At 43.5% G+C, this 15,030-nt stretch overlaps 2 protein-coding genes across 2 annotated transcripts; both read left to right on the top strand.

Annotated features, from left to right (window-relative positions):
• The first annotated feature begins 4,978 nt into the window (after window positions 1-4,978).
• LOC102461187 (olfactory receptor 51G2-like) lies at window positions 4,979-5,677 on the top strand. The gene has a single exon (XM_006132543.3). It carries the CDS (start codon window positions 4,979-4,981, stop codon window positions 5,675-5,677), a length of 699 nt encoding a protein of 232 aa, XP_006132605.3.
• A 31-nt stretch (window positions 5,678-5,708) lies between these two features.
• Window positions 5,709-14,749, top strand: LOC102461430 (olfactory receptor 51G2-like). The gene is made up of 2 exons (XM_075924116.2): window positions 5,709-5,839; window positions 13,774-14,749. Exons 1-2 carry the CDS (start codon window positions 5,709-5,711, stop codon window positions 14,747-14,749), a joined length of 1,107 nt encoding a protein of 368 aa, XP_075780231.2.
• Window positions 14,750-15,030: the final 281 nt, after the last annotated feature.

The following is a 15,030-nucleotide window of genomic DNA, read 5'->3' as shown; positions in this document are numbered from 1 at the left end:
CTACAGGAAGGATCAGTGGTAAATTTGCTGCTTAATGGGTTTTTGGTTTAGAAAAAATAGATGTACTCTAAATACTGCCTGCAGTGTGTTTGTACTAAGAACATAAGAACATAATAATGGCCGTACTGGGTCAGACCAAAGGTCCATCTAGCCCATTAGCCTGTCTGCTGACAGTGGACAGTGCCAGGTCCCCCAGAGAGGGTGGACCGAAGACCATGATCAAGTGATTTGTCTCGTGCCATCCATCTCCAGCCTCAGAAAAACAGAGTCCAGAAACACCATTTCTATACCCTGGCTAATAGCCTTTTATGGACCTAACCTTCATGAAATGATCTAGCTTCTCTTTAAACTCTGTTATAGTCCTAGCCTTCACAGCCTCCTTTGGCAAGATGTTCCACAGGTTGACTACATGCTGTGTGAAGAACTTTCTTTTATTAGTTTTAAACCTGATACCTCTTAATTTCATTTGGTGTCCTCTAGTTCTTCTATTATGGGAACTAATAAATAACTTTTCTTTATTCGCCCTCTCCACACCAATCATGATTTTATATAGCTCTATCGTATCCCCCCTCAGTCTCCTCTTTTCTAAACTGAAAAGTCCCAGTCGCTTTAACCTCTCTTCATATGGGACCCGTTCCAAACCCCTAATCATTTTAGTTGCCCTTTTCTGAACCCTTTCTAAGTCCAAAATATCTTTTTTGAGGTGAGGAGACCACACCTGTACACAGTATTCAAGATGTGGGCATGCCATAGTTTTATACAGGGGCAGTAAGATATTCTGGGTCTTATTTTCTATCCCTTTCTTAATAATTCCTAGCATCCTATTTGCCTTTTTGACCGCCGCTGCACACTGTGTGGAAGTTTTCAGCGAACTATCCATGATAACTCTAAGATCTCTTTCCTGATTTGTCATAGCCAAATTAGCCCCCATCATACTGTACGTATAGTTGGGGTTATTTGTTCCAACATGCATTACTTTACACTTAACCACATTCAATTTCATTTGCCATTTTGTTGCCCTATCACTCAGTTTGGTGAGATCTTTTTGAAATTCCTCACAGTCTGCTTCTGTCTTGACTATCTTAAGCAGTTTTGTATCATCCGCCAACTTTACCACCTCACTGCTTACCCCTTTCTCCAGATCATTTATGAATAAGTTGAACAGGATTGGTCCCAGGACTGACCCTTGGGGGACACCACTAGTTACCCCTCTTCATTCTGAAAATTTACCATTTATTCCTACCCTTTGTTTCCTGTCTTTATCCAGTTCTCAATCCATGAAAGGACCTTCCCTCTTATCCCATGACAATGTAATTTACACAAGAGCCTTTGGTGCGGGACCTGGTCAAAGGCTTTCTGAAAAGCCTAAGTACACTATATCTACTGGATCCCCCTTGTCCACATGTTTGTTGAGCCCTTCAAAGAACTCTAACAGATTAATAAGACATGATTTCCCTTTACAGAAACCATAATGACTTTTGTACAACAAATTATGTTCTTCTACATGCCTGACAATTTTATTCTTTACTATTGTTTCAACTAATTTGCCCAGTACTATGAACTCTTTGCTCAGCCAACAGTTGTATGATAATGTTACATAGTAAACGAGTTATCCTATAGCACCTTGAGACTAAGAAATATATATGCATAGTATCATGAGCAAAACCCACTTTGTCAGATGAGCAGAGTGGAGAGAAAAGCGGGGACCCTCTCAATTTATAAGAGAAAAAGAAGGGAGAGGGAGAAAAAAGTGACTGTTAATTGTAGTGTCAGTGCTAATGAGACTAATTGAATGGGCTGAAAGGGTCCTATACTTAATTTTTTATGTCAATTGAGTGTTGAATGTTAGGAAACCAGATTTTATAATGGCCACTCAACTCATGTCTTTTTTTAAGTCCACTCTGTCTCTGGAGTTGGTCTTTGAAAATACTTCTGTAGTAAAATGGCAACTTTAAAATCCATTAATGAGTGCCAGGTAGGGTAAAAGTTTCTCCTACAGGTTTCTGTGTGTTACCATTTCTAATATTTGATGTGTGTCCATTTAGCCTTTGTCATTTAGCCAGTTTGGCCAATATACATGGCACAGGGGCGTTGCTGGTAGTAGATGGCACAGATCACTATTAGAGGATGTGCTGTTGTATGAGCCTCTGATTTTGTGGGTTATGTGGTTAGACCCTCTCATGTTGTCTCTTGTGTAGATGTGTGGACAGAGTTGGCACTAGGGTTTATTGCCGGAATAGGTTCCCGGGTGAGTACGATTGAGGTGTGATGCGTGGATGCTGAAAAGAATTTGTTTCAGGTTGTCTATAGGTGAGGATTGACCTGTTTCCCAAAGCCTATGAGAGTGGAGACAGGGTGTAGATTGTCATTGATTCAATGGAGGGGTTTGAGCTGCGGGTGTAAGCGATGACTCATGGTGTTCTGTTATTTTCCTTATGGGGCTTGTCGTGAAGAAGCTGATGCCTGGCTACTCGTCTGGCTCTAACAATCTGTTTCTTCACTTTTCCGGCTAGGTATTTTAAGAATGCCTGACTAAGGTCTCTGATGTAGTGGCTTACGCGCTTAGGGCCTGTGGTGGTTTCACTTGTATAGAATGTAGACAGAGTTGGCAAAAGGGTGTATTGTAGGAGTAGGTTCCTAGGTGAGTGTGTTTGAGGTGTGGAGTGTCGTTGCTGGAATGAATTTGCTTCAGGTTGAGGGTTATTTGTAGGCGATGACTGGTCTGTCTCCCAAGGCCTGTGAGAGCAGGGGATAGTTTTCCAGGATAGGTTTGAGATTGTCAATGATATGTTGGCAAGGTTTAAACTGGGGTGCTATAGGTGATGATTAGTGGTGTTCTCTTATTTTCTGTGTTGGCCCATCTCGATGTAGGTGACTTCTGGGTACTCTATTGGCTCAGTTAATCTGTTTCTTCACTTCCCCAGGTGGGTATTTATGTTCTAAGAATGCCTAATAATGATCCTGTAGGTGTTGGTCTCTGTCTGTGGGATTGGAGCAGATCCAAGCATATCTAAGGGTCTGGCTGTAAACAATTGATCATGTGATGTGTCCTGCACAGAAGCTAAAGAAAGGTAGGTAAAAATGATACCCAGAATGCTGTTTTCAGGAGGATTATTGATATTCTGTAATTTCCTCAGGAAGTCGGGTGTCTGGAAGGTAGCTAACAGTTCTGAGAGCATAGGGTCAGAGGAGAGACAACATCAAGGGATAATCTCCTGCTGTAAGTGTGCTGATGTTTGAGATGATGGGACGTTAGGGATTTCCAGGATCTACAGTATCCATTTCTGGCAATGGCACACTGACATTCATGGTCACACAGTCACTCACTTTGCAATACCTGTGTAAGTCTTTCCAAAAAGTCCTCAGAACAGAACTAGTGGTCTGTGTTTCAGCAAATACTGGAGCTGGGATGTAGAGAAGGAGAGTCGAAAGCGGTTGAATGTGATTAAATCCTGTCACTTGTTAAATGAGCTTGCTTTAAGTAACGTTTACACTCAACTGGATATTAGTGCAAACCTAGTATTTGAACTAGTCACACACTTTTGACATAATCCCATTTCTCATCCAGCTGAAGTCATGGTCTGTCTCAGTTTGTTAACGTGCCAGATATCTTCAAGTCCTTGCATGGAGATTGGATGCAGGTCCTATGATAATTAGGAGAAGCCTGTAAGATGATTGAATGCCCTGGTTCAGTCAACACTGGCCAGGCAAAGCCCGTCAGCTTCACTTGGAGTGATTCTAGGAGGGTTAAAGCATATCACTGGGAGCATTTGGAAAGGGCAAGTTAATAGAGGGAGGCTCTGATCAAATTTATATATATAAATCTGGCACTGTTGAATGTTATGCTAGTGAGTACAGAACCTGAGCCTAATTAATCCCACGTACTGAAGAGAAGCAGAGGCATAATTGGGAATCTCAGGACTGGAGAAAATATAGAATATCTGTAATAAATAGCTGTAGAGAAGGACTCATAAATACGATGACACTTCTCTCCATTTACTTTCCGTGGTATTATACAATAGGCCACACTCACAAATGGATGGCTAGAAATTGTGGAGTTGGGAAGGTAGCCCTGTAAAATCACATTGTGCTCAAATAGGCCATGAAAATCCCAGCCACAATATATAAACGGGGTCAAGAGTTCACAGAGATTCAAAGAGAGGCTGGGTATTTATATGGGTAACCAGTAAATCAAATTTAAGTAAGAAGATTTTCTGAGGAGTCCAGGAAGGTCTATCAGCAGTTGTGATTTGCCTCCCAAAATAGCTCAAATTTATGAGTCTCGGGAGAGAGGGAGCTTTCTTTGGAGAAGGTCATTCCATGGGTACCTATTGTAGAGCTTCTTCTAATTCATATACAGGTTCTAGTACAAACCAATAGATACAGGAACAATGGGTCTCACCCAATCTGTCAGCCAGTGTTCACTCCAAGTGGAGCCAGAACACAGCCCCCCTGCTGATTAATCAGCACCACCCACTCAGAGGCTCAGAGCTCTGTGTGTGGGGCGGTGTTGACGCATAGCTGGGAGGGAACACTGCTGACAGTCAGTAGCTTCCTATCAGAGGTGTCAATCCAAGACTACGATTTTGCTCATTTTCCTTGAGATACTGGGATTCTTGTGTCACAGCTACCCGCTACGTTCTCACAACAGAATGCCGTCTAGTAAAATATTATCTAAACTCTTATTCTTTTTCCTCTCAGGAAGGAAAATTCAAAACTCCTCGAATCTATCCAGTACATCATGTTAGCTCTCAATGATACCAGATACATGCCTGCAGTGTTCCTTCTCACTGGGCTAGAGGGGCATGAAGACATCCATATATGGATCGCTATCCCTTTGTGCCTTATTTATGCCATATTGATAATAGGAAATACAGGTATTCTGTTCATTATAAAAACAGATTCAAGCCTTCATGAGCCCATGTATATTTTCCTTTCCATGTTGGCTGTCACAGATCTTGGCTTAGCAATGACCACCATGCCGACAATACTGGGCGTATTCTTGTTCAACTCCCGGGAGATCAGCTTCGATGCCTGTTTTGCCCAAGTGTTCTTCGTCCACGCGCTTGCATACGTTGAATCCTCTGTGCTCCTATCAATGGCCTTTGACCGTTTCACTGCAATCCATGACCCGCTGAGATACGCTTCCATCTTAACACTGCCCAGAATAGCCAAGATGGGACTGGTGTGTGTGATAAGAGGGGTGGCTTTACAGTTCCCTTTCCCCTTTCTCCTGAAACGGTTTCAATACTGGAGAGCCAATGTTGTCTCCCATTCCTACTGTATGCACAATGATGTCATGAAGCTGGCATATGCAGACATCACTGTTAACAATATCTATGGCTTTTTCATAATACTCTCCACGGTGGGGTTGGACTCTTTCCTCATCTTCGTCTCATATGTGATGATTCTCAAAACAGTGCTGAGCGTTGCATCCCATGGGGAGCGAATCAAGGCTCTGAACACCTGTGTCTCCCACCTCTGTGCCGTCCTGCTCTTCTATGTACCAATGGTCAGTCAGGCTGTGTTACGCAGATTTGGAAATAGCTCAACTCACTGGCTTCAGATTTTCTTTGGATACATCTATGTGCTGGTGCCACCCCTGATGAACCCGATTGTGTACAGCGTGAAAAGCAAACAACTACGTGTGAGGATCATCAGGGTGTTCATCAACTAAAGAGCCAGCTCATCGCATGGGTCCAGGTGCGATGATGAAGGAGATGATAATTATGGACCACATGCTCCTCTTCCGTCCTTTCCCCAACATCCGTGATGGCCACCACAACCCGCGGGGGCTGAAAGAGGGACTGGCCGGAGGCCAGATGGAGAACCCTAGGCGGCAAGCCGACCGTTAGGCGGAACCAATAGAATTTCATCTCCGCCCTTGAGACCGGACCAATAGAATTTAGTGGGAGGCCGAGAGGAGTTTTCATGCCTTTATTTGAAAAAAAAACACCAACGGCCATCTGTCATTCTGTATAAAAGCTGGATTTTTGTGCAATGGTCAGTTTTAAGGCAAGACGACACGAACCTATGGGTTTTTTTTAATTATTTTTTTTAATTATTATGGATTATAATTTGAAAAACAAATATGATTATTCACTAGATTGTAAATTGCATAATACTATGTTAAAATATGCATTGTATTATAAATTGCTAATTAACTCACGATAATTTAAATGTAATATAAAATTATAATTTCGTGTGTTACTCTTATCTGTAATTTTATATTGAAAAAGGTAATAACCTCATTAATGTATATTGCAATAAGTCTAAAAAAAGAGAAAAGTAAGAACATTAATTTATAACTAATCTAAAATTTAATGAAATAGTAATAAAGATTGATTTACCTCAAGTAACAACTTCGTTTGATTTAACTATTAACCATTACTAGGGGGCTGCGCCCCTGCTTACTATGATTGCCAATCCCCCTCTCTCTGGGGGATAGGTGTCTGACCAGGGAAAAGGTGCAGGAGCAGGCAGGGGGTGGGGGGTCTCAGTGGAAGGGGTGAATGAGGGAGCTAGGGGTGCAGGGTCTCAGTGGAGGGGGCTTGGGATGCAGGGTCTTATTTTGGGGGTATGAGTGAGGGGGCCGGGGTTCAGGGTTTTGGTGGAGAGGATATGTGAGGGAGCTGGTGGTGTGGGGAGTGGATGCAGCTTTCGCCTCCCTGCGGGAAGGGTAGGCCACATGGTTTCCGTCTCCCTGGGGAAGGAAGCTATGTCGCTTCCACCACCCTGGAGCACCAGGGAGGTGTGAAAGAGGAGGCCAGGCAGCCAAGATGCTAGCAGGCTGCAGTTATAGCCCTCTGGCTTGGGACATGCCACCCGCAACTGCCGGGAACTATCCCACTCAAGTCCCAGAGGAGGGAGAGGGTGAGGAGGGGGAGTGGCTCAATGCCTACAGCAGACAAGCCTGGGGTGGGGGCATCCCCAGAGTCAGAGCATCCCCTGTTGCCTCCAGCAGTATGCACCCCCCTTTCTCTGCAGGCAGGAGCCTGAACTGCTGCTGGGAGCTGGTGCGAGCGGAACAGCATGTGTGGGGAGGGGAGGTTGTTTCCTGGAGAGGGAGGTGGCCACGAGTAGGTAACAAGACGCGGTGGCATTGCCACCATCAACTGAAAGTCCCAGCCCCAGAGACTGCTCCACCATGGGTGGCAGGGGGAACAGGCTAAGGGGAGTGGACCAGGATTCCAGAATGACAGACACTATTGTAGAGAGAGATTTCCCTACCAAGGCTGAATTGAAGATGGTCTTTCATTGGTTTTGCAAGTGGTTTTATAGGAGCTGGATGGTAACAGAGTAGAACATGTTGCTGCAGGTCAGATCAAGCCGTGCTGCAATGCACACTGTTAATGATGACTCATACTGCATCAACTCGGAAGGAACGATAATAAAACATTGCTGAATAAAGTAAATTAAACAATTTACTGAGGTTGCCGTTACTTTGCATTAGTTAAATTTAATATAATTAATGAATAACTTCCCTCGCTGATGTTACTCTATGAGAAGTGTGTGTACCTGACCAGCTTATTACTCCTGGAAATGTGCTAAATTACTGCTTGAGAGGTAATCATCCCCAGGTAAGAACCACTGACCTAGAGGGTATAGAGACTACAAATCCCTGTTTATCTTTGAAAATCCCATTTTTTTTCTTACTCAGCAAATCACTTTTTTTGAGTGCATATAAATATTGAGGCTATGTCAACACAGCAGCATTATTTCAGAATGAAGGACGTTATTCTGAAATAACTAAGGGTGTGTCTAGACTACAGGGTTTTGTCAACAAAAGTGGACTTTTGTTAACAAAACTATACCTGTGTCTACACCGCTGCTGAGTTCTGTCGACATAACGTCGACAGAACTCAGCAGTTTTGTCGATGGCTGTAAACCTCATTCAATGAGGAATAACGCCTTTTGTCGACAGAGTTCTAGTGACAGGAGGCGTTATTGCATCTACACTGCCCTTTGCGTCTACTGTCTCATGTCAACAAAGTGGCTTGACAACAGAACTGGATGTAGTCTAGATGCTCTTTGTGGACAGAAGCTTGGTCGACAGTATCTGTCGACAACATTTCTGTCGTCAAAAGCCTGTAGTCTAGATGTACCCTAAGTCTGCATCTACACACAAAGCTGTGTCTACACTGGTCCCTAAATACCGAAAAGGGATGCAAACCAGGTAAGTCAAAATAGGGAAATCTGCGGGGGATTTAAATATCCCCCACGGGATTTAAATAAACATGTCCGCGGCTTTTTTTCCGGCTTTGAAGTTGGAGTAAGAGATCCTCCAGAAAAGGGCTTTATTCCGGAGGATCAGGCCAGTCTAGACGCTCTTTCCCGGCTTTTCTCCAAGCCGAAAAAAAAGGCGTGGACATGTTTATTTAAATCCCGTGGGGGATATTTAAATCCCCCGCGGATTTCCCTATTCTGACTTACCTGCTTTGCATCCCTTTTCCATTTTTAGGGGCCAGTGTAGACACAGCCAAACAGTTATTTTGACGTATGAAGGTTTCACTGACATAATCCCAGGGATGCATTCTGGGAAGGGACAATATCTCCTGCCCAGGCTATGGCTGGGGTCCTGTGATCATCAGCTCTTCCCAACTCTGTTCAGCCCCCGTCAGCAGTCCTGTGGGCAGTGGCTACTGCTGAGCCTAACCTAGTAAGAAGCCAGAGAGGGTCCTAGAAAAATAGAGAACACAAGAGAAACTAGGGAGGAGGAGATGCCAAGGGATCGCTGAAGCCCGTGACTAACTTTGGTGATCCCTGGAACCTGGCTCTTCTGTTTCATTTTTCAGGGAGAAGGGAAGGCACCTCCCCTTTTGGAACAATCCAAGAGAAATTTCCGTACATGGAGCCTTGAAATCTCTTTTCCCTGGTCTACACCCTGGGTTTATAATGCAGGATATGAGGCTTCTCGGGAAAAATCTTGTCCTCTATAATTGCTATTATTTATACTCTCATATTACATTATTATTATCATTATAATTGTTGTGGTTATGATTATCATGTATTTTCATTCAACAAGATTAGAGAAATTGACAGCATCATTGCTACCTATTCAGCTGCTCCCGAGGGAGCTATGTAACTAATCAGAACCATAGGAACCATGAAGACAAACCTGGATTCCAAAGATGAAGCCTGCAGCAGGGTTGTATCCCCTGTGACTTGGCCTCTTTAGTTTGCTATCAGACGTGACACGGTTAAAGCTGCTGCAGACAAAGCCAAACAACTAAAACTCCCTGATGGCCAAGTGGCCCCAAGGGAAGGTACAAACATGCTGCATAAAGGCAGTTGCTGCCCTACTTGAACACACACTGCCTGCTTCCAGTGCAACTTCTCGGGCGACTCCTTGTGCTGTAGGGTGAAGACCTCTGGTGCCAGCGGCTCCCTTCTAGCAGGAACTGGGTACGTTGGCAGGTTTCACTGTCTGTAACATGCCAAGTGCAGGGCAAAGGCTGCAGGCTGTTTGCATTGGCAGATGTTCTGTGCAGCGGGAGAGGACTTATCTGGGCTGTTAGGGTAATTCAGTGATGGGGTTGGGAGGTAGGCAGTACTTGGAAAATAAGAAACCCTCCTCTACATCTAACCCTACCCCATGATTCACTGTAAGGCTGTGTCCAGACTCAGGGGTTTTTTCGAAAAAACTTCACCTGCGTCTAGACTGCAGCCGCGTTCTTTCGAAATTAAATCGAAAGAACGCAGCTTTTCTTTCGATGGCGGTAAACATAATTCCACAAGGAAGAACGCCTTTTTTTGAAAGTGCTCTTTTGAAAAAAGGTGTTCTTTAAAGCAAACAGGGCTTTTTAGAAAAAGAGCATCCAGACTGCCTGGGTGCTCTCTTTCGAAAAAGCGGCTTTCTTTTTCGAAAGTTCCGCGTGCAGTCTAGATGCTCTCTTTCGAAAGAGGCTTGCAGTCTAGACATAGCCTAAGTTATTTAAGCTGCACAGAATTCGGGCACTTACACATAGCTCGGAGTGCTGATAATCTCATGCCCTCAGTCAAGTGGTGCTATGCTCCAAAGGTACACAGAAATCTGGCAATCCACTGTCCCTTGCCCTGCCTCCTTTGCTTAACCTGGATTTGAAATAAGAAGCTGAGACAGTCATCAAGTGAACTCATTTAGTCTCATTTCTTACCTGTCTCATTGTACTAAAAGCCCTATCTGGGTGTGGGAAATGCACCACCCGGCATCTTTGTTCTTCACACTTATTAGTAAGTATGCGAAAGTATTAAATTTCAAACCCAAAATTCTATCGCAGGCTAAAAAACAGACTCTAATGCTAAGAACCCTCTCTGACCTGAGAAATCATCTCTGAGAGATCAGAGCGGAAAATGGGTAGATGTGTGTACACTCATGTAAAGATGTGAAATCGTATGCCAAACATTTTCATCATATTAGAAATATTCCCAGCCAAACTTTGATGTCATGCATGCATATTGGAAGCCAGCAGCAGAGTTGTTAGAATCTCTACAGGAAGGATCAGTGGTAACTTTGCTGCTTAATGGGTTTTGGTTTAGAAAATATTGCAGATGTACGCTAAATATATTGTCTGCAATGTGTTTGTGCTATGAACATAAGAACATAAGAATGGCCATACTGGGTCAGACCAAAGGTCCATCTAGCCCAGTAGCCTGTCTGCCAACAGTGGCCAGCACCAGGTGCCCCAGAGAGGGTGGATCAAAGTCAATGATGAAGTGATTTGTCTCGTGCCATCCATCTCCAGCCTCTGACAGAGGCCAGGGACACCATTTCTATTCCCTGGCTAACACCCTTTTATGGACCTAACCTCCATGAAATTATCTAGCTTCTCTTTAAACTCTGTTATAGTCCTAGCCTTCACAGCCTCCTCTGGCAAGGAGTTCCACAGGTTGACTACACGCTGTGTGAAGAAGAATGTTCTTGTATTAGTTTTAAACCTGCTACCCATTAATTTCATTTGGTGTCCTCTAGTTATTCTATTATGGGAACTAATAAAAAACTTTTCTTTATTCACCCTCTCCACACCAATCAGCCCTCTCTACACCACTCATGATTTTATAGACCTCTATGATATCTCCTCTCAGTCTCCTCTAATCTAAACTGAAAAGTCCCAGTCACTTTAGCCTCTCTTCATATGGGACCCGTTCCAAACCTCTAATCATTTTAGTTGCTCTTTTCTGAACCCTTTCTAAGGCCAAAATATCTTTTTTGAGGTGAGGAGACCACATCTGTACACAGTATTCAAGATGTGGGCGTACCATAGTTTTATACAGGGGCAGTAAGATATTCGGTGTCTTATTTTCTATCCCTTTCTTAATAATTCCTAACATCCTATTTTCCTTTTTGACCGCTGCTGCACACTGTGTGGAAGTTTTCAGAGAACTATCCATGATAACTCCAAGATCTCTTTCCTGATTTGTTGTAGCAAATTAGCCCCCATAATACTGTACGTATAGTTGAGGTTATTTTTTCCAATGTGCATTACTTTACACTTATCCACATTACATTTCATTTGCCATTTTGTTGCCCAATCACTCAGTTTGGTGAGTTCTTTTTGAAGTTCATCACAGTCTGCTTCTGTCTTGACTATCTTAAACAATTTAGTATCATTCACAAACTTTACCACCTCACTGCATACCCATTTCTCCAGATCATTTAAGAATAAGTTGAACAGGATTGGTCCCAGGACTGACCCTTAGGGGACACCACTAGTTACCCCTCTCCAATCTGAAAATTTACCATTTATTCCTACCCTTCATTTCCTATCTTTTAACCAGTTCTCAATCCAAGAAAGGACCTTCCCTCTTATCCCATGGCAATGTAATTTACACAAGAGCCTTTGGTGAGGGACCCTGTCAAAGGCTTTCTGAAAATCTAAGTACACTCTATCTACTGGATCCCCCTTGCCGCATGTTTGTTGAGCCCTTCAAAGAACTATAATAGATTAGTAAGACATGATTTCCCTTTACAGAAACTATGTTGACTTTTGTCCAACAAATTATGTTCTTCTATATGCCTCACAATTTTCTTCTTTACTATTATTTTGACTAATTTGCCTGCTACTATGAACTCTTTGTTCAGCCAACAGTTGTATGATAGTGTTTCGTAGTAAATGACTTATCCTGTAATGCCTTGATACTAAAAAATATATATGCATAGTATCATGAGCAAAACCCACTTTGTCAGATGAGCAGAGTGGAGAGAAAAGCGGGGACCCTCTCAATTTATAAGAGAAAAAGAAGGGAGAGGGAGAAAAAAGTGACTGTTAACTGTAGAGTTGGTGCTAATGAGACTAACTGAATGGGCAGAAAGGGTCCCATACTTAATTTTTTATGTTGTTTGGGTGTTGAATGTTAGGAAACCAGATTTTATAATGGCCACTCAACTCATGTCTTTGTTTAAGGCCACTCTCTCTCTGGAGTTGGTCTTTGAAAATACTTCTGTAGTAAAATGGCAACTTTAAAATCCATTAATGAGTGCCAGGTAGGGTAAAAGTTTCTCCTACAGGTTTCTGTGTGTTACCATTTCTGATACTTGATGTGTGTCCATTTAGCCTTTGTCATTTAGCCAGTTTGGCCAATATACATGGCAGAGGGGCATTGCCGGTAGTAGATGGCACAGATCACTATTAGAGGATGTGCTATTGTATGAGCCTCTGATTTTGTGGGTTATGTGGTTAGACCCTCTCATGTTGTCTCTTGTGTAGATGTGTGGACAGAGTTGGCACTAGGGTTTATTGCCGGAATAGGTTCTCGGGTGAGTACGATTGAGGTGTCATGCGTGGTTGCTGAAAAGAATTTGTTTCAGGTTAACAGGTTGTCTATAGGTGAGGACTGACCTGTTTCCCAAAGCCTATGAGAGTGAAGACAGGGTGTAGATTGTCATTGATTCAATGGAGGGGTTTGAGCTGCGGGTGTAAGCGATGACTCATGGTGTTCTGTTATTTTCCTTATGGGGCTTGTCCTGAAGAAGCTGATGCCTGGCTACTCGTCTGGCTCTAACAATCTGTTTCTTCACTTCTCCGGATAGGTATTTTAAGAATGCCTGACTAAGATCCTGTCGGTGTTTGCCTCTGTTCTGCCTCCAACTTCCTGTAGTCAGCCCCTGGTCAGTTTCAGCAGCAGCGGCTGAATCTGGAGCCAGTTCCGACTTACATACAAATTCAACTTAAGAACAAACCTATAGTCCCTATCTTGTACGTAACCCGGGGACTGCCTTATATAAATGGGGTCAAGAGTTTATGGGGATTCAAAGAGAGGCTGGGTATTTATATGGGTAACCAGTAAATCAAATTTAAGAAGATTTTCTGAGGAGTCCAGGAAGGTCTATCAACAGTTGTGATTTGCCTCCCAAAATAGCTGAAATTTATGAGTCTCGGGAGAGAGGGAGCTTTCTTTGGAGAAGGTCATTCCATAGGTACCTATTGTAGAGCTTCTTCTAATTCATATACAGGTTCTAGTACAAACCAATGGATACAGGAACAATGGGTCTCACCCAACCTGTCAGCCAGTGTTCACTCCAAGTGGAGCCAGAACACAGCCCCCCTGCTGATTAATCAGCACCGCCCACTCAGAGGCTCAAAGCTCTGTATGTGGGGCTGTGTTGATGCATAGCTGGGAGGGAACACTGCTGAGAGTCAGTAACTTCCTATCAGAGGTGTCAATCCAAGACTACGATTTTGCTCATTTTCCTTGAGATACTGGGATTCTTGTGTCACAGCTACCCGCTACGTTCTCACAACAGAGTGACGGCTAGTAAAATATTATCTAAAGTCTTATTCTTTTTCTTCTCAGGAAGGAAAATTCAAAACTCCTCAAATCTATCCAGTACATCATGTTAGCTCTCAATGATACCAGATACATGCCTGCAGTGTTCCTTCTCACTGGGCTAGAGGGGCATGAAGACATCCATATATGGATCGCTATCCCTTTGTGCCTTATTTATGCCATATTGATAATAGGAAATACAGGTATTCTGTTCATTATAAAAACAGATTCAAGCCTTCATGAGCCCATGTACATTTTCCTTTCCATGTTGGCTGTCACAGATCTTGGCTTAGCAATGACCACCATGCCGACAATACTGGGTGTATTCTTGTTCAACTCCCGGGAGATCAGCTTCGATGCCTGTTTTGCCCAAGTGTTCTTCATCCACGCGCTTGCATATGTTGAATCCTCTGTGCTCCTATCAATGGCCTTTGACCGTTTCACTGCAATCCATGACCCGCTGAGATACACTTCCATCTTAACCCTGCCCAGAATAGCCAAGATGGGACTGGTGTGTGTGATAAGAGGGGTGGCTTTACAGTTCCCTTTCCCCTTTCTCCTGAAACGGTTCCAATACTGGCGAGCCAATGTTGTCTCCCATTCCTACTGTATGCACAATGATGTCATGAAACTGGCATATGCAGACATCACTGTTAACAATATCTTTGGCTTTTTCATAATACTCTCCTCTGTGGGGTTGGACTCTTTCCTCATCTTCGTCTCATATGTGATGATTCTCAAAACAGTGCTGAGCGTTGCATCCCATGGGGAGCGCATCAAAGCCCTGAACACCTGTGTCTCCCACCTCTGTGCCGTCCTGCTCTTTTATATACCAATGGTCAGTCTGGCTGTGTTACGCAGATTTGGAAATAGCTCAACTCACTGGCTTCAGATTTTCTTTGGATACATCTATGTGCTGGTGCCACCCCTGATGAACCCGATTGTGTACAGCGTGAAAAGCAAACAACTACGTGTGAGGATCATCAGGGTGTTCGTCAAGTAAAGAGCCAGCTCATCGCATGGGTCCAGGTGCGATGATGAAGGAGATGATAATTATGGACCACATGCTCCTCTTCCGTCCTTTCCCCAACATCCGTGAAGATATGGTCTACTCATCTCCATTCTATGGAGAGAGGTTCAGATGGGTTGGACCCAAGGGAGGGGTGGTTTTTAGGGTGGAAACTGGATGGCTAATTAGTTGGCCTACAAAAAGCCATATTGGCAGCTGCTCTTACCTCAGGATTCTTCTTTGATACAGCAAAATAGAGAAGGGATTTGTATGTT

The sequence above is a fragment of the Pelodiscus sinensis genome, chromosome 1 (assembly GCF_052426305.1).
Source record: "Pelodiscus sinensis isolate ZL-2025 chromosome 1, ASM5242630v1, whole genome shotgun sequence".
NCBI classification, from domain to species: domain Eukaryota; kingdom Metazoa; phylum Chordata; order Testudines; family Trionychidae; genus Pelodiscus; species Pelodiscus sinensis.
This window is presented reverse-complemented; position numbering and strand designations above follow the sequence as displayed.